Consider the following 24,188-nt stretch of genomic DNA (forward strand, 5'->3'; position numbering starts at 1 on the left):
AACTGCCAGCTAACTTAATAGGTAGACAAGATTGAAGTCCTGATTTAGGATTATGCACCTGTAACAACAGCTGAGTCTTGGCCAATCCCAGGGGCCACACTTCAACCCACTCATACACTGCTGAGTATTCCAACTGTGTTCAAATAAGGCAAACACCAACCTGTAACCAATCCAGCTGATTCTGTACTTCACCTCTGATTTCTGTACGTCACTTCCTTTTTGGCCTATAAATTTGTTCTGACCACCAGGCATCCCTGGAGTCTCTCTGAATCTGCTGTGATTCTGGGGGCTGCCCAATTTGCAAATTGTTCATTGCTCAGTTAAACTCATTTAAATTTAATTTGGCTGAACTTTTCCTTTTAACAACCCTTACAACTGAAAATTACTTGATGCATTCCAAAACCCCATTTCTTCCCCAGTAAAATGGGGCAAATAACTATTTCTATAAGGATTACATGAGATTACACGTGTGAAAAAGCCCAGGTATGCCTGGAATACAGTGAGTGCTTAGCAAACGTTTATACTTTCAATAAAAAGAGAAGAGGCATAAGATTTTGCTTGGGAAAAGCATAGTTTAAAAAGATGAAATGACTTCCTACAATCATTCATCATGTAGCAATGTAAGAAAAAAGGCTCTGTTGAGTGCCTCCTCTGTAAACCTTTTGGTTTGATAAGTTTTTTCTTATCCTTTTCTACACGTTCTTTTTTTTTTAAGAGACAGGGTCTTACTTTGTTGCTCAGGCTGGTGGGCAGTAGCGTGAACATAGCTCACTGAAGCCTCGAACTTCTAGACTCAAGTAATCTTCCCGCCTCAGCCTCCTGAGAAGCTGGGACTACAGGCATGTACTGCCGCCACCTCTAGCGAAAGGTTATTTTTTTTAACTGCACTGATTCCTTTGAGCTGGCTTATTGAGATATTACATGTGCCCCAATTTCTCCAAGATGCTTACCAAATAAATAATCACAAAATACTCATTGATATTTTCATAGGATTATGACAAATGATCATCTGACTACATTCTTACCCAGCTCAATGTTCTGGGATGTATCAGCTGTATGGAGAGCTGCCTCCTTGCCAGGTTTCAGCGTCCCATTAATTGGCATTCCTTTAACATAAAAATCAAGTTCACAGGGTAGCAAGTTGCAGATTACCACAGTTGGCAGGAGATATATGGTATGCCCAGGCTGTCTGAAAATCTGTTTTGCACTGTCAGAAAATATGTTTGAGGGCATATAATCTGGATAATTCTCTTTCTTTATAGCCACACAAAACCTATGAAGATAAAATGGTGTAAAAATCATCAGACTTAATGAAGAACTTAAATTTTTTCTCCTTAGCTAAGTATGAGAAAGAATAACATTAAGATGGTTCAATGAGTAAAATTATTTGCAGTTTTCAATCCAAATACATTTATTAAGATATAAATGCACAATAATATGTACAGATTTTAAATGTTCAGTTTGATGAGCTCTGACAATTATACACACCTCTATAAACACCATCCAAAATAAATTATAGGATATTTCCCTCACCCCAGAAAGTTCCCTCATGTCCTTTTCCAATCAATATTCTCCTCCATCACTCAGGCAACCCCTTTCTAACATTTATCACTATGGATTAGTTGTTTCTGTTCTGGAACTGCATACATATAAGTGGAATCATGCAGTATGTACTACTCTTTATGTCTGGTTTTTTTTTTTTTTTTGAGATGCAGTCTCGCTCTGTCACCCAGGCTGGAGTGCAGTGGTGCGGTCTCGGCTCACTGCAAGCTCCACCTCCCGGGTTCATGCCATTCTTCAGCCTCAGCCTTCCGAGTAGCTGGGACTACAGGCAACCGCCACCACGTCCAGCTAATTTTTTGTATTTTTAGTAGAGACGGGGTTTCACCGTGTTAGCCAGGATGGTCTTGATCTCCTGACCTCGTGATCTGCCTGCCTTGGCCTCCCAAAGTGCTGGGATTACAGGCATGAGCCACCACACCTGGCCTATGTCTGGCTTCTAAAACTTAAAAGTCTCAACAAGATTCAGCCATGTTGTTCTATACATCCTCTTTGATAATTTTTCACTTCCTAGTAGTATGCCATGGTTATGAATAAATTGCTGTTAATTTATTCATTATCCTCTTGATAGCCAATTGGTTTTTCCCAGTTTAGGGTTAAATGAACATTCTTGTACAAGTATTTTTTTTGGACATATATCTTCATTTCTTTTAGGTAAATACCCCAGAGTGGCCTTGCTGGGTCCTTTTTTTTTTTTTTTTTTTTTTTTTGAGACTGAGTTTCACTCTTGTTGCCCAGGCTGGAGTGCAATAGTGCTATCTTGGCTCACTGCAACCTCTGCCTCCTGGGTTCAACCCATTCTCCTGCCTCAGCCTCCTGAGTAGCTGGGATTACAGGAGTGCACCACCATGTCTGGCTAATTTGTTGTATTTTTAGTAGAGACGGGGTTTTACCATGTTGGTCGGGCTGGTCTTGAACTCCTGACTTCAGGTGATCCCCCGCCTTGGCCTCCCAAAGTGCTGGGATTACAGGTGTGAGCCACTGTGCCCGGCCAGTACTTAACTTTTATAAGAAATTGCCACACATTTCTCCAAAGCAGTTATACCATTTTACACTCCTACTAGCTACTTATGAGAGTTCCATGGCTCCACATCTTTGTCAACATTTGGTGTTGTCATTCTTTTTTTATTTCAGCCATTTCGACTAGAGTAAAACATTACCCACTGTGTGCGTTTCCCTAGTGAATAATCACACTGAGCATCTTTCCATTTGTCTATTGGCTGGGTATTTTCTTCTGTAAATTGTCCGTTCTTTTGTCTATTCTTTTTATTATCTTTTTATTGTTGATCTGTAGGAAGTTCTTCATGTACTCCATGCAAAAATCCTTTCTCAGATATATGTATTTTTCCAATTCTGTGGCCTGTGTACTCCTTCTTTATTTTTCTGAGACAGAGTCTCGCTCTGTCACCCAAGCTGGAGTGCAGTGGCGTGATCTCAGTTCACTGCAACCTCTGCCTCCCAGATTCAAGCGATTCTCCTGCCTTAGCCTCCGGAGTAGCTGGGATTACAGGCGTGCACCACCATGTCTGGCTAATTTGTTGTATTTTTACTAGAGACGGAGTTTCACTATATTGGCCAGGCTGGTCTCAAACCCCTGATCTCAAGTGAGCTGCCCACCTTGGCCTCCCAAAGTGCTGGGATTATAGCCATGAGCCACTGCACTTGACTTTCTTTTAGTCTCTTAATATGATGAGTTACATTTACTGATTTTCAAATATTAAGCTAATCTTAAATTTCTGGGATAAACCACTTGCTGGATTGCATTTCATAATATTTTGATAAAGGGCTGGGCACAGTGGCTCACACCTGTAATCCCAGCACTTTGGGAGGCCAAAGTGGGCAGACTGCTTGAGGTCAGGAGTTCAAGACCAGCCTGGCCAACATGGTGAAACCCCATCTCTACTAAAAATACAAAAATCAGCCGGTTGTGGTGGTGGGTGCCTGTAATCCCAGCTACTCTGGAGGCTGAGGCAGGAGAATCACTTGAACCTGGGAGGCAGAGGCTGCAGTGAGCCAAGATCACACCACTGCACTGCAGCCTGGGCGACACAGCAAGACTCTCTCTCAATCAAAAAAAAGAAAAACTTGGCTGGGCACGGTGGCTCACGCCTGCAATCCCAGCACTTTGGGAGGCCAAGGTGGGTGGACTGCCTGAGGTCAGGAGTTTGAGACCAGCCTGGCCAACTGGTGAAACCTCATCTCTACTAAAAATACAACAATTAGCTGGGTGTGGTGGCAGGCGCCTGTAATCCCAGCTACTCAGGAGGCTGAGGCAGGAGAATCGCTTGAATCCAGGAGGCGGAGGTTGCAGTGAACCAAGACTGCACCCTTGCACTCCAGCCTGGGTGACAAGAGCAAAACTCCACCTCAAAAAAAACAAAAAAAATTTTTAATAATGATATTTGCACCTCTTCATGGGGAACACTGGCTCACAGTTTTTACATAGTAGCTATATCAGGTTTTGATATTAGGGATATGTTGGCCTCATAAAGTGAGTTCGGAATTGTTCTTTCCTCTTCTATTTTCTGAGAGATCTTGTGTAAAACTGTTATTATTTCTCCTTATACGTCTGGTAGAATTCACTAGTAATGTTATATGGGCCTATAGTGTTCTTTGTGGACAAAGGCTTTTCTAACAGTTGAAGTTCTTTTAATTTAGATACTGGGCTATCTGGATTTTCTATTTCTTCTTTGTATCAGTTTTGATAACTTGTGTTTTTCAAGAAAGGTGTCACTTACATCTGGAATGTATTGGCATAAAATTGTTCTTACCTCCTTTTCATCCTTTTTATGTCTATAGGATCTGTAATAGTGCCTCATTTTTTTCATTCCTTATATTGGTAATTTGTGTGTTCTGTCTTTTCTCCTTCAGCAAGTCTTGCTAGAAGTTTGTCAAATTTATGTCAATTTTGACATTGTTGATTTTCTATTTTCTAGTTCACTGATTTCCATCCATATTTTTATTGTTTCCTTTTCCTACTTGTTTTGAATTTGCTGTTCTTTAACTAACTTCTGAAGGTAGAAGATTAAATCGGCAATTTTATATATTCTTCATTTTCTTTTCTTTTTTTAAATTAATTGAGACTTAACCAAAGATCTTCCCCATTTTCTAATATGAGGATTTACAAACTATAACTTCCACCCTCGGAACTGGTTTTGCTGCATCCCCCATATTTAAATATGTCTGCCTTTTATTACCATTTGATTCAAAATATTTTCTAAGTTCCTTTGTGATTTCTCTTTTTTGACCCATGGATTATTTACAAATATATTGTTTAATGTCCCAATATTTGGGATTAGGTATCTTATTGTTGTTTATTTCTAGTTTACTTCTATTGTGATCAGGAAATACATTCTGTATGGTTTTAGTTCTTTAATATTTATTGATCTGTGTTTTATGGCCCAGCAGATGATCTCTCTTGATAAGTGTTCCACATATACTTGAAAAGAATGTATAATCTGTATATAAATGTCTATTAGAACAAGCTCATTGATAACACTGTTCAAATCTTTTACATATTTATTGATTTCTTTGTTCTATAAATTACTGAAATAGAAGTGTTAAAATCACCAACTCCAGCTATGTATTTGATGTATTTCTTCCTTTAGTCTGTTAACAATTTGCAGATCTGGGTAAAGAGTATACTGAAATTCTTTACACTATTCTTGTATCTTTTCTCTAAGTTTAGACTAAATGAATGCCTGTCTTCACTATAAAAGAAACTAAAGCTAATCCTCATTAAATAAGTTGAAAGTCTAAATTTGTTAGGGTGTAACATAGCAATCCAGTATTTTTTCCAACACTGAATCAAGTAACATACTCCTGTATAATGGGAAAACAGGAGTTTAAATGGTTAGGCAATTTTGTCAAAGTTCTCAAGAAAGTCAGTATTAGGTACATAAACCTTCAAATTATTTTGAAATCTCTCATTCGAAAAACTCCAAACCCCAGGATTTTGCTTTCCAATTTTGGAATGAGAACTCGTTATTTTCTGTTTGTTTTCCTTCCCGTCTCTATATGTCCTCTCTTTATGCTGTTGTACAACACAAACTTCTAATCTTGTATGTGTAAATAGCGTGTGTGTTGGCTGTCTCTCCCATGTAATAAAGCCTCCCCAGACCCCACCAACAGTTAGCACTTGAGTTCTCATGAACTCTAACTAAAACTCAAGGAATAAGAACTTTAGAGTTTAAATAAAGATAACTGAATCTCTAAGGGTCTTTAGAGAAAGAATGGTAATAGTCATTCCAAAAGAAAAAAAAAAAGGCAAAAGTGACATGTCACTGCAGTGGTGCTACATACCTGAAAAATCGGCTTTTTTCTGTGTCCATAGAGTGGCACTCTCGTTTACTGCTACTAATTTCTGCAGTCTTCACTACATTGGTCCAATGAATGGGAGCCTTACAGAAAAATACACCCAATCCTTTGGGCCGGGCCTGTAGCCGCCAAGAAGTGAGGTGTAAAGGCACAGCAAACGAATCCCCTGGCATGATAGCAGGAAGCACCACTGGCTCTGCCACAGAAATAAGGGTTAACACTTTCAGGCAATGGTCCTCCACCCCAAAGATTGACCATCTCAGGACAAAAGAAGACAGACCATATATACTGACTGCTGGGGAAGATACCACTGGGGAAAAAGAGACTTGACAACAGTCAAGAAATATTTATCAGCATTTACTATATGCTAGACAATCAAAACATACTATCTGGAGCTGATGGGCTATCCAGTCTTAGTTCCATTGGTGTCTCAAGTCTGTTCCTCACAATGAGGGCTGACCGGACAGTGATGACTTTCCGTGCACTGCCTTCCATAGTCACTGCAAAGACCACCCGCACTGGTGGGAGTGAAGAGAACTGTGAAAGAGCGATAAAGACAAAATAGTTATGTTTCTGAAAAAACATATAAAATACAATAATATCGATCAGAATGTCTACCTTAAAAGCGTCTTATTACTACTATAGTTCTTCAGTGAAATCAGTCATAAAACCCTAAAGCCATTCAGCTTTAAAGGGAGTAAACATCCTATAAATACATACTATTAAAAAAAAAATTCTAAAAAGTTCTACAAAAACAGATAATCCACTCAGATGTGATATCACAAAGTGTGTCACTAAGAAAAATCAGTCCTAAGCCTCTAGAAACATTATTAAAAACATTCACCTGAGACTGTGATAATAACCTATCCAATTTTCCAAACTTCCTGTAATTTGGTAAGAAAGTATCTGCTGGAAATTATCCTTGATTCATAAAGCCCCTGAGTTCCTCACAACGAAACTGAAAAAGGCTTGTTTTCTACTCTACTGGCAGGGAATTAAATAAAGAGCATCCAACACAATTAAAATTAGAAATAATGAGGTAGGACTTTGCAAAACATTAAATGATTTACCTTCTGTGTTATTTTCCTCCTAGATTAATATCCAAACAATGGCTTGGGTACTGCCCAAATACAGAAAAACATAAGGAAGTCTTCTGAGATTAACATTTGTCTTTGTAAAATCCAGAAAGTGTAAAAGAAAGAATTGTCTGCATTGGTGTGCCTTTCATAGGAACAAATAATAACTTCTTTTTTTCTAAATGTCATAAAATATATTATTTAGGTCCATATATTATTTGTTGACATGCCTACACAAAAACCAATGTCTGTATTTTAAAGAACTTTAAAAATAATCACTTGTTCATAAAAAGGACACCAAGGTTCAGAAACTCAACATAATGAAGGGCAATTATTTATTTTGGTCTTGGGTTACTGCCATTACGTTATTTTTCCATATGTTCATTCACAGATTCAACACACATTTTGTGCTAATACCATGTGACAGGAAATTTTCTTAAAAGTAGAAAAATCCCATGTTCGGTACACCAAAGGAAAAGCCTGAAAGTACTACTCTTAGAATGAGTGTCCAGAACATATTAACAATGCTTTTTACTGGAGAAACAAATGGCATGACATTCAAGCTTTTCATTCTGCCAACTTTCTCATTAAGACAAACAGCAAGTGAAAGTCAATCCAATAAACAATAAAATGAAGAGCTCCATGTTTTGAACCAAGACTTCTAGGAAGTCCAAACAAAAAGGCAAACTACAATTTTCTAGAGTGTTTCTAGAAGGACACAATCCTAGGCATAAATCATCATCGAAGCTCCAGCTTCCAGTGACCCAACCCAAAAAAGGCCCCAATAGTCAAAGCCAGTAACAATTACTTAAAATCCTAGGCTGGGCGCGTTGGTTCACACCTGTAATCCCAGCACTCTGGGAGGCCGAGGCAGGCAGATCACGAGGTCAGGAGATCGAGACCATCCTGGCTAACACGGTGAAACCCCATCTCTACTAAAAATACAACAAATTAGCTGGGGGTGGTGGCAGGCGCCTGTAGTCCCAGCTACTTGGGAGGCTGAGGCAAGAGAATTGCTTGAACCCAGGAGGCGGAAGTTGCAGTGAGCTGAGACGGCACCACTGCATTCCAGCCTGGGCAACAGAGTGAGACTCCATCTCAAAAAAAAAAAAAAAAAAAAAAAAAAGAAATCCTGATGTTGTTTCAAACCTTGATATTGTTCAGGCCTACCTGAAATTTTGTTTCAAAACCTACAATCATCAGGGAGGAGAAATTATAAATAAAAGCCTGGAATAAGTTTGTTAATGTCATTTCGTGATGATGTTTCAAAAGCCAAAGAGGAAATAAACTGCTACTTTTTCCTTCTTATTTACTTTCATGACCTTTGGACCCAAAACTATGAAACACATATGGTCATACCAGGGTTCATTTCTATTTTAACTTAGAATGAAAAGGAGACCTTGGACCAAACATTTGCCTTTTCTTCTCCTTCCCTGTAATACTTAGTCTCACACATCAAGCTAGGTGAAAACATTTTCTCGCAAGTTTTTGGAAAAGGAAGGTAATCATTAATAGAAAAGGGCAGAGATAAATTCCAATCACATATATGTCATAAAGTTTCTCTGATCATTAAGAAATGTATATCCACATGATTCAGGTGCAGTGTATACACGCAATAAACACAATGACAACAGGAAAATCATACTTACATAAACCTGGGGATGTATAATATTTGTTCTGCTGCTTGGGCTGCCAATCTGAAAAATATTTCAAAAGTTAGAGTCAGCACAGACTTAAGATAATTAGCAACATTAAATTCAATGACAACATAATTTTCTTCAAAGGGTGGTGTTTGTAAATACTTTCAAGTAAAGTATAGTCTACTATGAAGATAAAACATCTCCTCTTAAAGATATGGAAAAAACAATATTCATTTTATAACCATTCAACATATGCCAAATTTCTCCCCAACACATCAATGCACTAAGAAAGGTACCTATGAGGGAACTGGTCCTTTCATTACCAGACATAAACTTAGGCTGAAAAGTAATCCTGAAAAGGTTTTGTTTTTGTTTTTGTTTTTTTCTAAGAAACCTGGGGCACAAGAGCAACAGTAAAAATGGACACTTGTGCAACAGTGTTCTCTAAGAATATTTTTCATGAAGAAAGCTGCAATATCTCTGCAAGTCTGCATTTCCACCTCACTACTGGCTGCCCAAAAATAAGTGCAAGTGTCCCATGAAGTATGAAGGAGGATGGGGCAAGAGCACCCATGGCAGCTCTGTCAGCCAGGATGTCAGCCTCCACCTGCATGTACAAGTCAGGGATGCTACCTGCATCATTTCCTGGGCTGTCCCTCCAACCACTAGGACTACAGGCAGGAAGGGTATGTGAGAGCATGTGTGATCAGAAAATAAACGACAGTGGACATCTCTCTTTGTGCCACAGAGAAAGATTTGGAGACACAGAGTAAAAGGATCAAGGTGCTGCATTATAAGAAATATTAAAAAGACAGTGTATATGGACAGCATAACAATATGTGAAATAAAGACAAGACTCAGGTTCAGCAGACTAGCAAACTGCCAGTCAGGCCAGCTAGCATGAAATGGATCTACAGAGGTGAGGAAATGTGTTACTGCTGATTTTAAATCTTGTTTTTCTACTGAAACTAACCATTGGCTGGCTTATCTACATATTGATTACCAATGCCTATGACTGACCCAGTCAGTCCTAGAATTAGGGGAAAGAAAGAACAAGAAAGTTTCATTAGAGTAAGCTTATTACGGGCTTAACCATCTGACTTCCTGACAGTCACACACCGTAGAGGAAGATGAATTTTTATCTGGTGCTGCATATCGAAAAAAGGTCCCGACTTTGTCCACAGACACTGGGCTCACTTGCTCCCAGCCATTTACTCTCACTTGCAGTTGATGAATCCGGAGGTCATGGGTGTGTCTGTCAGGCAGAACAAAGAAAAAGATATTAAGCACAATCTCCAGAAGGGATGAAAAGTAGAAGCAAAGACACAAATCTGATTTAGTATATATGATGTAAAAACCTTTTGGAGATTACCTAATGCAAGGGAAATCAGGAGCACAGTTTAACTGGGTTTTACACTTACAACACAAACTGTAAGATCTGTAAAGCTTGACTGAGTAAGAGTGGCATTTATCCTCCATTGTACAAACCACGCAAAACCTGAACACGAGCCAAGGTCTTTCCCCCACCAACCCTCACCCCAACCTATATAATGATGTCACTGGGGTGGTAAAAATGCAGTAGCGATTTAATCATATAACCATACTCTTGGAAATGCATAAAAAATTATTCTTGGTTCCTTTGTTGAAATCCTAATTCGCTCAGAACCACATGTGGTTGTTTGGCTCCAGCCCTACGTGACTACAGACAGGGCAGGAGAGGCACAGCGCTCATTTCAGGGCTCCTGTGCTCGACTGAAACTGGAGCAGAAGGCAGTGGGCAGAACAGGAGGAACAGGAGGAAACTGCACATTTAATTCTATTTTAGATTTTGCCTAATTCAAGCCAGAAGTGAAATGGGGAACTGGATTTGAGGCTGACAGGAAGCGGGGAGGGAGGCATGGAGTGGGGTGCAGTGTGCCAAAAGGGGAAAAAGCCAGAAAAGGCATTTATTTTGAAGAATTCAAGCAGAATAGTGGGACTTGAAATGGATTATGAAATACGGAAACAAAAACAGAAATGACAAAGAGGTCAAACCCTTTCTGATATGACAGAGGATGGGCTTATCCAGCATCTAATGTTCCCAACAGTTCTGTAGTTAGCTTCTCCAAGAACTGTGGGGACCAACAGGAAAATGCTCACTGCTCATACCTGGAAGCTAAAGTGGCTTCCAAGCACATGTGTGCCCAGCATAGTGATTTTTTTTTTCCCTATAAAATCCCTGGAGACCCACACGTTCAGAACTCTTGCTTCTTGGGAATAATGTGTGCGGGTACCAAAGCTATGCAAAAGGAAACCTGCTTGACTTGGGAGCAAGTTTACACTCAGGAACTGAAAGCACCACAAAAAGCACATGATTACAGAAAGCTAAAGCCAATCTCTTCAATTTCAGCTCAGCTTGAAAACAAATATGAGGCTCAAATACTAAATCTTAACCTATTCAAATGCTGTCTTAACCTATTCATATCCACTGGATAGCCTGTGCATAGAAAAATACTTGTAAATAATACAACACTTTATTGGATATTTTATGATCTCTCAGTAATAAGATAGAACATTTTCTCACATTCATTCCAGTTTTGAGTATGGGTACTTCAGGAATGCATCAGCTAGCAGTCTCCCCAGATCAGTTCTTTTTAGAATCAGAATTTGTCTTATTAGCTTTGAGTCCTGAAACTATCTGCTTGTTAAAAGTACTACGTGGCATATATGTAAATTAAAATTGAAATCAACATGCTTTGAGAATCTTTTAAGAATACCATATCACCAATCCATCATGAAAATCAGGCCAAGATGCAATAAACTTGAGGGTTATGATATGTCTATGTTTCCACCAAATTCTGTGAAACACACAGGTTATCACCTCATATGTCAAATAAATGGATAGTTAATGAAAAGACATGTATTTCCAAGATGGCAGCAAAGTCTTTATTTTTTAAAAGGAGGCTGGGTGCAGTGGCTCACGCCTGTAATCCCAGCACTTTGGGAGGCCAAGGTGAGAGAACTGCTTGAGCCCAGGAGTTTGAGACCAGCCTGGGCAACACAGTGAGACCTCATCTCTACAAAAATAAAATAAAATAAAATAATAAAAGGAAACACTGATTTACGAAATATCTTTTAAAAAGAAGACATTAAAATCATTAATAAGGGGCCAGCTGTGGTGGCTCACACCTGTAATCCCAGCACTTTGGGAAGCCGAAGCGGATCACTTGAGGTCAGGATTTTGAGACCAGCCTGGCCAACATGATGAAACCCCATCTCTACTAGAAATAAAGAATTAGCCAGGTGTGGTGGAGCATCCCTGTAATCCCAGCTACTCAGGAGGCTGAAGCAGGAGAGTTGCTTGAACCCAGGAGGCAGAGGCTGCAGTGAGCTGAGATCGTGCCACTGCACTCCACCCTGGGCAACAGAGCAAGAAGACCCTGTCTCAAAAATAAAATAAAATAAGATAAGATAAGATAAAATAAAATAAAATAAAATAAAATCATTTATAAGGAAAGTAGAAAGACAAAACACTAGGGACCCTCACTTACATCCACTTTTTTTTTTTTTTTAAAGAAAAGAATAAACCATACTTTACCTGTGTCTTAACTTTCCTCTTGCTTCAAATTCAAAGGGAATCTCTTCACCTGTAAGGACTTCTCGCCATTCACTAACATTGTGAGTATCATCGAGAAATGTTCCGTTCCCTTCTGGAACTACCCCTGGACTCCCACTGTGAGACAGTGCAGCTCTGGAACCAAATCAGATGACATCAGCCTGTCCCTGTTTCTCCCCAGCTCCCTCTCACAGGAGCCCCGTGCAGAAGAGCAGAACCTTCTCACAACTCAATTCCCAGCAATAAAAGGCCGCATGACCTAGCTACAAAGAATGACCTTGAGGGTCGCTAACTATAGCTATCTTCGTGCTGAATCACAACCTATTTGAAATTTTAGAAACAGCTGAAAGCTGTCACTCTGTAGCCACTTACCTCAGGCAGTAGAATCTGGTACATGTGAATTAAGGCATGACTTTTTCAAGTGGCATTTAAGTGATTAGTTGGAATTTAACAGACCTACACTGTTAAAACAAAAAAGCTTCTCTTCTAGAGCAGTCTCATACTTGGGGGAGGTCGGAGAAATGTGATTTCAAATCAATGGATTCTGTTACTCATGCCATGCACTTCATGACCTCAGCTGGAACGACCACCATGTACTTGGAAGGCTGAGCCAAGATCTAAACAGGCAGAAAGTTGTTAGAAAAGGTTCTCGCCTGGCTTAGGTAAAGTCTCCTTTGTTCTCCAAACTCCACCCAATTCCATCTGGGTTGAAGTGCGTTTTAGGTATGAAAGAATTCTTTAGGGATAGAGGGAGAATGGGGATGTTTTCAAAGCACTCTTGGAATAAAATGGCAAAACATTTGGTGTGATAACCACACATAGCTCTTTAAAATGGGAAAGAAGGTAGAGATCGAGGAGAAAAGATGGAATGGCTTTTTCATACTTCCTGCTCACATCCTTAATTTGCTTGGCTTTTAAACATAAGGTATACCAAAAACAAGATCATAATTAGACTCAGGACCTGCTTCTCTGACTATAGATTCTCTACAAAACCAGAACCTCCATCATAAATCTCAGCAAGACAGCAAGTTATTCGTTCAAATATCATCCCAAGAGCCTCAAGAGGGGGCCCACCTTGCTCTACTGGGCTGGCACAAGAAGGCTTTGGTGGCAGAGATGACTCGGGGTAATATAAACTGACTGCTTACCTGGTGGGTGTGGTGGTCAGGGTGGCAAACCACAAAGTGCACCCCGTGTGGTTCCTCAGAGCAAAGGGGACAAATGGCTGCCGGCGCTTGGGGGTTTTCACCTCTGCTACGACAAACAGAAGAAGGCTATGAGCAGACGCCCCTATCTGCATGGCAGAGACCCTCCCCCCACCTGGAGACAGTGCCCAAATTTGTCTCTTGTGCAAAGGGGCTGAAGGTGGAAGCAAGAAAGAAGGAACAGGACAAATGGAAGCTCCACGTATTTGCTGGCTGCTATGGGAAAATTTGGTCCCTGCCTGACTATTCCCAGCCCCCTATTCTTCCACAACTCTTACAGGCCTTATCTCTCAGAAGAAGGCATCAGGACCTAACTTGGTGGGAATCACGAAAGAAATAAAAATGGACCTCCCCAGTGCTCCCAAGAACTATATTCTAAGTGGGTAACCTAAAATGTAGCAAGATATATCATATGTACTTATTTAAACTTTGTCCAAAAAGCCTTTACCTTAAGGAAGTCTCCCTTTACATAAGTTACCCTACAGTCATAGTATGCATTTTGTAACAAAATAAAATAAAAACATTCTTTCCTATTCTTTTATACTAATAGTTGTTTTTGTCTCCCTGGAAAGGCAGAAGTAGACCATCTCAAAGCTTTTCAAACAAAATTGTTAGCCCATTTTTTAAACATAGATACCACCACCATCTATTATAAGGTGGGTACCATGGAAGCCATAAAAGGAACATAAAATATGGCTTCATTGCACAAAAAGCTTCTAATCAGGGAATGTGGAAAGAAACAACAATCAACACAAAACTGTAAGTAACCAAATTCTAAAGAGCGGTGACCTGACTATAAAGGTTGTAAGAAACCCAAAGCAGGCTTTCTGGTGCCCCAGCTGCTTTGGCAGACAGATCCCTCTGCAGGTACCACTGCCCGTGCTATGTGGTTCCACATGGAACACAGAGTACTGAAAGGGCAGCAGCTCCTCTAACCAAGGACCTGTCTCCTCCACTGGCCACACAAATAGGGAGGCAGCAGCAGCAAACCAGTGTCAGAAAGCCTCCTGGTTAACATGTTCACAACACACGTACACAACCAACAAAAAAAAGGGAGGTGTGGCTCAATCTTCTTATGTGTCTAGCATTAAAGTAGGAAGACAGCGTGAGAAAGACCATGACCCACATGCTCTGCAGCTGGGAGAAAATGACATCTACAGGAAGCTGCAAATGCTAACTGCAGAGAACACTAAGGCAAAACTGAATTCATCCTACAGGACATCTTCTGTCAACAAAATCGAGAAGACAAACTGCAACATGTCCTGCCTTCTGCAACCTCCAGACTGAGGCTGGGACTGCATCATAACAGTCGGTAATTGTCACTGCCTTTTAAAAAGCAATCACTCCCCTTTTTCTCTTACCTCTTTTAAAGTTTTGAAAGGTTAGTACTGTAAACAATGCAAACCAAGCAATCTTGGGTCAAGGCAAGTTCTATTTTGATAACGACGATGGTTCAGGGGAGTCTAAGATACAGTAATCTGCTAAACAAATGAGCAGTCTCCAGGGTATTCCCACAATCTTGTGGTCAGTCATTTAGAGGTACCCCAAATACACCTAAAGATCATCTCCACTAGGAATATGCCCATTTCTCACCCCAATGGCCTTACTTAGCTCCCAAAGTTTGCTTTAAAAAAAAAAAAATTAGTGCTCATCAAGTAGAAAATTAAGGAGTAGCTGTAAGGCTGCTGACAAGAGCAGAGGGGGAGTAAAAAATTTAAGAGCTGTCTGCAGGGTAAACGGTATTTATTGTGGCACTTTGAAAGGCACCTCCCTCTTCTATGAGTGCAATGAGAGAGCTGCTTTTATTACAGTAGATAAAGGGCCCAGGAGAAAAAGAAGCCAGATGTGCTTTCATATCCCACTGTGAGCCAGACTGTAAGTTTCCATTTGCAAATTAGATTTAAAAAGAACAGGTGGCAGATGGCTTTGATCAGTTTGTTATACAGAATAAAGTGCTGCGAATCCATACAAATATATTCACAAGTATACTGCTTTGGAGTTAAATAGCATGGGTAGGCACAATGCTTAGGTCTCCAAGCTTCTTGCATTGATTAGATATAACGGCACAGGCTTCAGTAACCCATTTCTCTGAGGATAAAAATACACAGCATGCACGCAAATCCAAGCCCAACATCAGGCAACAAATCTGACATCTTCTGCACCAGGGTCCAAATAAACTATGTACTTGCCTTTGGCACAGCACCAGAGACAAAAGTTCCCAAGTCCATCAAAGAGAACATTATTCCCTAATGGCCTCAGAAAATCTGCCCCTAGTGACCAAACCCAATTTCTTCATGGGCTGAGAGAGAGTCTAAAGCTACCCGTATCCAAGTTCAGCTTCAAACAGCTCCAGCTAAGGAAATTTCTACCCCTTTGGACTTGTTTCACACAGTAATTTTGCCATTATAAACAGTGTAGGCTGTCATGCTATGTAAGCAGCTCAGTCCATCAGAAAGGACCTGGTTTGTAAATCATAAGAAGCAGATTAAAATACTAGGTTTGCTACTAGGAGGTCAAGTGAATAAAGGCAAATCTCCTAGTGTCTCTGAACCTCACTGTCCTTATCAGCTAAATAGGAATAATGCTTGGCTAAGCCTGAAAGATTAAGTAACATATAGAAAGCTTAGAAGCAGGAATACACGAATAAATTAAGATTCAGCTCCGGGCTTTCTTTGTGAGCCCTCCCTCAAACATCCACCCTGGTAAAATTGTCCAGAAAAAAAAACCCAGGGCAATGTACCCTGAGTATTAACATCCCTGTTCTATATTCCTGGTAGAGGGAGTTCCTGTGGTCTCTTTCTATTTAAAAAAATCATGACGAATAATCTGGAATTTGCCATGTACACACATAAATCATTCAGATTAAATTGTACTCCCTAAAACAAAAAATGAACATCTTGGGACTCCAATTCCTCAATGATTATGGTGTTTTCTACCATATTCACTTACCAGTGAATTTCTCAAGAAACTTTCAAAGATCAGAGATAGAAATAAAGAAAATTTTCTTTTTTATCTCCTAAACACAAAAACTGACATCCAAAGAAATTAAGGTTTGTGTCTAAGCAATTATTTACTGAGAATTTTTTTTTGCGCTATCCCTATTATTATAGTGCCTGTTCCAGAGCCCCATGCATTCCCATGAGAATTTTCAGTGGGTATTTTATAAACTTAAGACTTGTGGCAGCACTGCTTGATGAAGCATGGTGTTCCTCAATCCACTTGCTCTTCAATATGAGAAATCACCTCTAATTGACATTGTATTAACATATTTCTGCATCATACACTGTGGAGTTTATTCCATTTCCACCAAAGTTAAGGGAGATGGAAGGGAAACAATATAAGAATCAGCTGATAATACGCACCACTCTGTTCATCAGCTGGAAATGTTCTTTCCTATTACTAAAGTACTCATGACATGGAATACCCCCAATTCAACTCCCACTCATTAAAAAAAAAAATTGATGTACAAGGCAGTTCTTAAAACAGGAAAATAAAGCAAGCCCTCGCTTGGCTATACTGTACCTCTAGCATAGATCTGGTGCTCTAGGTTAGTCAGACTGGCTGTACTCCTAGTTCTAAGGTAGACAAGGGGGAGGCCTGGTAGACAGGAGAGACAAAGTTAGAGGCTAAGAATAAATACAGTGAAATAAGAAGACTTGCTTCCAAACGATAAGCACAAATAGAGAACATTACAAAAATAGCAAGCATCATGCAAGTACAGAGTCATTCCCATCAGTGATTACTAAGCGCTACGAATGTACTTGACAAAGTGAACACATTTTTATGCTAGTTTTTATTGTGGAGGCTGGATCAAAGTAACATGCTTTTTTTTTTTCCTGAATTAGAAGAATATGTATTGAACCTTCTCTTGAACAGAATGACAAGCCTTTTGAAGATTTTTAATTTAAAGGTGTTATGTTCTTAAATGGCATTAAAAAGTTACAAAAATCCATCAGTACAGATTTTAGTGAAGGTTGCTCCATTCCAACTGGTAAAACACAGAAGTAAAATGCCAGTCTCAGGGGATCTCAAAAATTCAGGGGAAGAGTCAGTATGTGTTCCAAATTTAAGCAATCTCTACCGAGGAGTTGTCTCATAGTGTTTATTTAAATTCTAAATCAAGCACAGAAGTTTTCAGAATATTTGATATTTTCATAAAATGTCCTTGGAATACAAAACTAATAAATTCAATGAAGTGCCACATCGCCCAGGTTTACCTGCAAAATCTCAGCCCTGACTGAACAAAGCCAACAATTTTGTCAAAAGCAGGCTGGTATTTTCTTTCCCCTGATAAAGAAACAGTGAGAAAGCAGCAGGTCCCTTAGGCTAAATTTCATGTTAAGGGCTATTCCCAAGGGCTTGTTTTAAGGCCAGTCTGAATAAAAAGCATAACTTTTGTAGGAATATGACTTACTATTCTTGAATAAGACCCGAAAGTTTATGATTAGTTCAACAAGGTTGAACCCTACTCACTTTCAAAATAAATTCCCAATGATCATTTTAGTAGGCCTGCTAAAAGAATACAATCCTGGAATGTACTGTACTACCATCCAGGAATTTCCAATAAGAAAAGAGGTTTGGAAATTTACGCATATTCAAGTTATGTCTTATTAAAAAGATAGATTACACTTTTATAAGCCTAAGTAATCATAAAAATCTTTAAATAAATAAAAATCAAGCTTTAACTCAGCACCAGCATTTAATATAGATGAATGAGGAAGCCTTTTAACTATAGAGAAAGAGACAGGGACAAAAATTTTAAAAAGGAAGGAAGAAAGGGAGGCAGGGAGGGAAGAAGGAAAGAAGAAAGAGAGGGACAAGAAAATCTTTCATCAGAATCTTGCAGACTAGGCCTTGCTAGAGTTTGACTCTGAATTGAAGATGCCCCTGCATGAATAATGTTTTAGAAACACACTCTCTTGGACATATTACAAAGATTATTTAGAGTCTTCTGGGTAGACTATGTTACATTTTCTTGACACACAAATTGGGAAGGTTGGAGGAGGAGCTAAAATCAAAGCTGACAATATCCGAAAAGCCCTGGCTCCTAAGTAATGACCTTGAGACTCAGAAGCAACAGCCTGGGAAAACAGAGAACAAGCACAGCTGACATTTCTTTGTGTCTCTTTCTAGAAGTACAAGGCAGACAGAAAGTCCACTTATACACCCTGAGGAGAGATGAACCAGTACAATTACTTCATACACTAAGAACACCGATCTTCCCATGACACGTTTGCAGACCAGATGGAATATTTAAGTATTCATGAGCTATGTGAAGTCCAGCCAAGACTCCCCAAAGAAACCACATTGTAAGAGTTGGAGCTGAGTTGAATTTGGATGACAATGGCTTGTGGAACAACTAAGACCATGCAGTTGTCCATCACCATCTCCCCAGCTCTGAGGAAAACAGAGCTGGGCGAGGCATTAAATAAGGAAAGAAAGCATCATCAATAGAGAGCAAGCTGACTCCTCTTTCTTCAAGAGGCAGGGCATTCAATTCTTTTATACTTTATGAACAGCACAGGGCTCCCTTTTTAACAACTTTTTCCACATGGGCTCCTGCTCACCCTCTTTTCTAGAATATGTCCAAACCCTCTATCTCTAGGTTTAGAAGACCATTTTAGATGCTTTTAAAAATCTGGTCAAAAAAATCCGATCAATTAGAAAACCAATGTTTTGCAGAGTAAAACACAAACCACAGCTGATCCTGATGCATTCTCAGGTGCACCAGTTCATATGCATTATTACCAGGATTTAGGAATTACGTGTTGCAGATCTCTTCTCCCCCGCAAAGGTGGAATTACAGCCCACATTTATAAGTTCAGTAGTTCATGCCAGAAAACTGTCTCCTGCAAAGACTAAAACAGAACTACAGAAGATAGTCAGAATTTCCTGTAGGTTTTTCCACGCAGAATGATGGTTCCATTTGAATTTCTCAGTGAAGCATTGCTTTGTAGGTCAAAAGTGATTTAGTTAAACACATATAGTGAAAACTCTTACTTTGTCCAAAACATGGAGGATCCACCGAAGAGCCCATCCAGTCTTCTGATTTAGCTGACTCTATTTCCTTGTCATCTTTACAGTAATCTGCCATCCATGATTCCTTGGTACTTACATACTGGTCTAGAAAGAATCCCCCAGAGATATTAAGAGAACTAAAAAAGATGGAGGGTTCGAGTCAAATAATTTCAATTCAGCAAAAAAAGCTTTTATTGAGTGTCTCATTACATGCCTGGCCTGTGCTAGATTCCGAGAAAGTCTGTGCCCTGGAGAGCCTCACGCTCCATTGAAAGAGATTACCATGAACAGACAACCATCGCCACAAAACTCTATCATAATGTGAAAGACATTAAAGATGTGGATTCTCTTCAAACCAATCTATAGATTCAATAAAATCCCCATCAAAATAGCCATAGGGCATTTTGTGGAATTTTAAAAGCCGAATCTAAAATTTATATGGAGGACAGACGCGGTGGCTCACGCCTGTAATCTCAGCACTTTGGGAGGCTGAGGCAGGCGGATCACTTGAGTCCAGGAGTTTGAGGCCAGCCTGGCCCACATAGCAAAACCCCATCTCTACTAAAAATACAAAACTTATGTAGGCGTGGTGGCATGCACCTGTAGTCCCAGCTACTCAGTAGGCTGAGGCAGGACAATCGCTTGAACCTGGGAGGTGGAGGTTGCAGTGAGCCGAGATCATGCCACTGCACTCCAGAGGCTGAAATTCAGCGGACAATTCTCCACAAGCAGTTTTACTTCTGTGAGAGAATTACAATGGGGATAGCAGGTTAACAAAAACAATTACAGTGCACCACATCTAGATGAAGATCTTTTATACTAATTAAGATGTTATACTTTTTGGAAGAAGAATTATTGGTTTCTGGTTTTCAATTACAACACTTCGCTACAGAAGTAATATTTATTTAAACACAAGAGGTCACAGCTACGTTTCTGGGTTTCAGTATAGTATTAGGAATAAGGAATTGAAGGTGAAAAAACAAAACAAATTTTACCACTGACGAGAATGCCTTTTGGAAGATTTTTTGTTTGGTTGGTTTCTTAGAGACAGGGTCTTGCTCTGTCTCCAAGGCTGGAGTACACTGGCACAATCATAGCTCACTGTAACTTTGAACTCCTGCACTCAAGCAATCCTTCCACCTCAGCCTCCTGAGTAGCTGGGACTACAGGCGCATGCCACTATGCCCAGCTAATTGTTTATTTTTGTAGAGACAAGGTCTCACAATTTTGCCTAGGCTGGTCTGGAACTTCTGGCCTCAAATGAGTTTCCCATCTTGGCTTCTCGAAGAACTGGGATAACAGGCATGACCCAATGTGCACGGCCAGAAGATATTCTTAAAGAGACATATACTGTGCTCATCAGAAACACCAATAAGAACCCTTTAGGTAAGCTCTTGTTTACTGCATCTTTTCAAAAGACTACCACAAACTTTCTCTAACCTTCTAGAGTAAGAGATGTTGTGAGAAACAATGTAGGAGTCAAAACAATACAGTTTAGAGAAATCACAGGGTCAACTTACTATTATCTAGGTGATATTAACAACTAGGCAAATTAGTGGATGAAATCTGATCATATAAAACAGTGGTTTTAAATTTGGGGGGTCAACAAACTTATGGTCTCATTTCATAACACATTCTTTCCATCCAACTCTGACATGTGTAAGGAAGTGGATATTCTAACAGCCTCAATCCAACATACACACCAAAGAAAGTTCACAATTTGCAATAGTATGTGTTATCGCTCAAAGATAAAGTATAGTAATTCCAAAATCAGATCAAGTAGATCAATAAATCAAACAATGAATGTGAGTTTTCACAGTGAAGGTACACACTACTTGATTGTATGATTATATTGTTTTCCTTTTAGATGGCAGAACTATAACAATAGAGCAGTTTTTATTCATGACATTGAATCCAGAGATGTACATTTCAGCATTGCCAAAGATACTTTTAGATAACACACCACTAACCTGGCAACCCTTAAGCAAGTCATTTTCAGAGTTAGGTCAAAATGATAATGAGAAACAACAAAGGCAACTTATTCTACTATAAATATATGGTCAAAATACACCTTTTAAGAATTAGTCCGTGAATAGCTTGAGCAAAGTTAATCTAAACTCACTTCCAGGACATTTAATCAACTGTAGTGACCAAGCATTATGAGGAGAAAGTCCATCACGGCCATTTACGTTTCCTAAGTAATCTAAGTTCTTGCTTAACCACTGATAGCATCATTATGGGATGCCAACGGTGGAGAAACAGGTTGAGAATCAAGAGGCTATTAGGGTTGATCAGGAAAGCAGTCAGGATGAAGAAGTGATGCCTGGTACAGGCCCAGGTATTTGCTAAACTAGGATTAATAGTCTTCCAGACTCAGAACTTAGGTACGGAAAGGTATCAGTCTATGAAAGACAACTTTCTACTCACCAATTAGCACAGAAGTGATATTGATATCCAAACGAGGTTTGGCCTTGGCTTCTAGCTTCAGTCGAGGAGGATGGAGACGACTAGCTGCCTGCTGTTGCCAGGATACAGAGCATGGCCAAGGCTCAATAAATGGCTCCCAGCCTAAAAGAACACAGGAAATAAGACATCTGTTCAGCAGATATCAAGAGTTTATAGGGGAACACTGCTTGCAAATGTTCAGCAAGGACAAACTGGAGCTTAATAGCTTTCTACTTCCAATTCAATTTCACAACAAAAGCACCAACCACCTTTAGCTACAGGTCACCCTACAGATGTCTGCGTTGTCCAGAAGACACAAGTGGAAAGGCATATATGTACCCCCACGATGGTCTTCCAGAGGTGGCAGGAAGGAGGGCAGGCAGTGTCTTCCACTAAAGAACAGGCAGGATGTGTTGAGACACTCAAGATGGAAAAAGGAGTCTCAGACTAAGATTGGAAAAATAATAAAGTGTCTTAAATAGCTATTAAATTTGATTCTCCTGGTTACAGGACCAATACATTCGTTGAATAAATAGGTACATATGAAGGCTCATTAACTTTTTCTTTTTCTTAAAATATGCACAAAGACTATATAAACAACATATAAAATAATACCACAAACACTCGTGTACTCACTATTCAACTTAAGAAATAGAAAATTACAAGTTCCTTTGAAGTCCCCAAGGGCCATTCCCTACCATCTCATTCCCCTCCTTCCCACCAACCCCCTCCCACCCAACTCCAGGTGACCATTCACTTGAATTTTTAGTTAATCATTTCCTTGCCCTTCTTTATAATTTTACCAAGCATATATACCTTTCTTAAGAACATTTAGACTGTCCTGCTTGTGATCTTTACATAAATGGAATCCCCATGCGCATTCAAGTTTCTATTCTTGTTCACCAATATGTCTTCGAGCATACTGCTACATCACATTGATGCAGGTCACCGTGGTACATTGTTTTCACTACTGAATATTAACATGCATTATAATGAATATACAATTTATTTATCCATTCTACTTCTGAAAGACATTCACTTGATTCCAGTTTTATTGCTATTGGAATACTACTATAAGCAGCCTTATATACATCTGTAGTTCACACAGGCAAGACAGTCTCTACGGTACAGACCTAGAAGCAACACATTGCGGGGTTGTTGAGTATGCTTACACTCACATTTACCAGGTCATGCCAAATTGTTTTACACAGTAGTGGTAGTGATGTGTAGTTCTAATAGCAAGGACTATGGCTTATATCTTCCAATAATTAGTAGTGTCCCACTTAATTTTTGCTAATCTCTTGGGTGTGAAAAATGGTACATCACTGTGACTTAAAAGACTCAACTTTTCAAAGCCAATTAATTTTTAACAGATCTTTAAATAGACACACACAATCAGCCACTGAACAAATCCAAATCAGTATGTAACACACAGTAGGTACATTAGTCTCCTTACACCATTTGACATTTAGTGACCTGAATGTGTTCATACAACTTTAAAAGTAAGCAATATTTGGCCTAAGAAAACAAATGATTCTCAGAAAAATAGCTCCCACATGCAAGAGTTTCTCTCAACTAGAAAGACTTGGGCCATTATTCTTTTTTTTTTTTTTTTTTTAAGACAGAGTCTCGCTCTGTCGCCTAGGCTGGAGTGCAGTGGCACGATCTTGGCTCACTGCAACCTCCACCTCCTGGGTTCACACCGTTCCCCTGCCTCAGCCTCCCGAGTAGCTGGGACTACAGGCGCCCACCACAACGCCCGGCTAATTTTTTGTATTTTTTTTTTTAGTAGAGATGGGGTTTCATCGTGTTCGCCAGCATGATCTCAATCTCCTGACCTGATGATCCGCCCACCTCTGCCTCCCAAAGTGCTGGGATTACATTCTAAAGTGAAACATTTTGAACAATGAAGAAATAAGGGTGTTAGCTTTAAGTGAGTCTGGTACAGAGGGAAAATGTTAACTAACATAAAATTAAATGTAATAAATACTCTAGAACACTCAGCAGCAGCACAACAAATCGAGGTTTAATTTCTTACTGAAATTAAAGGCAGCAGGCCGTCGGAGGTTTACACCTTGGACTGCCCAGCACTACTCTGCTTATTCTGTCCATGCCTACTACCAATTCCGATGAGACCTTCTTTCAGCTCTCTTAAGGCAAAGTTCACTGCTCAAACCACTTGGCCCTAATATATTATGGCTTCTGAATTTCAACCTGTATGTATAGGCTCTTACCTTGGTCTTTCAATTGGGAAGAAAGAAACCTGAAAATGCTTGCGATATTATTGAGGTTTACGTCTCCCAAAAAATAGCCTGCTCTGATCAGCAGTGGT

The 24,188-nt window shown here is 39.6% G+C and overlaps 1 protein-coding gene across 6 annotated transcripts in view; it reads right to left on the reverse strand.

Moving 5' to 3' along the window:
* Nucleotides 1–24,188, reverse strand: part of VPS13D (vacuolar protein sorting 13 homolog D) — a 281,804-nt gene that overhangs the window by 156,549 nt on the left and 101,067 nt on the right. For 3 of the 6 annotated variants that reach the window (XM_031007143.3, XM_055384705.2, XM_031007142.3), the window contains 10 exons: nt 21,839–21,979; nt 19,394–19,516; nt 16,916–16,990; nt 13,337–13,442; nt 12,171–12,323; nt 9,713–9,848; nt 8,603–8,650; nt 6,264–6,414; nt 5,863–6,073; nt 1,026–1,273 (listed from right to left, as the gene is read on the reverse strand). In XM_031007143.3, coding sequence (XP_030863003.3) covers nt 1,026–1,273; nt 5,863–6,073; nt 6,264–6,414; nt 8,603–8,650; nt 9,713–9,848; nt 12,171–12,323; nt 13,337–13,442; nt 16,916–16,990; nt 19,394–19,516; nt 21,839–21,979 — 1,392 coding nt within the window. The remainder of the gene's footprint in view (nt 1–1,025; nt 1,274–5,862; nt 6,074–6,263; nt 6,415–8,602; nt 8,651–9,712; nt 9,849–12,170; nt 12,324–13,336; nt 13,443–16,915; nt 16,991–19,393; nt 19,517–21,838; nt 21,980–24,188) is intronic. The other 3 variants (XM_055384697.2, XM_031007141.3, XM_055384699.2) reach the window with 3 other exon arrangements.

The sequence above is a fragment of the Gorilla gorilla genome, chromosome 1 (genome assembly GCF_029281585.2).
Source record: "Gorilla gorilla gorilla isolate KB3781 chromosome 1, NHGRI_mGorGor1-v2.1_pri, whole genome shotgun sequence".
NCBI classification, from domain to species: domain Eukaryota; kingdom Metazoa; phylum Chordata; class Mammalia; order Primates; family Hominidae; genus Gorilla; species Gorilla gorilla.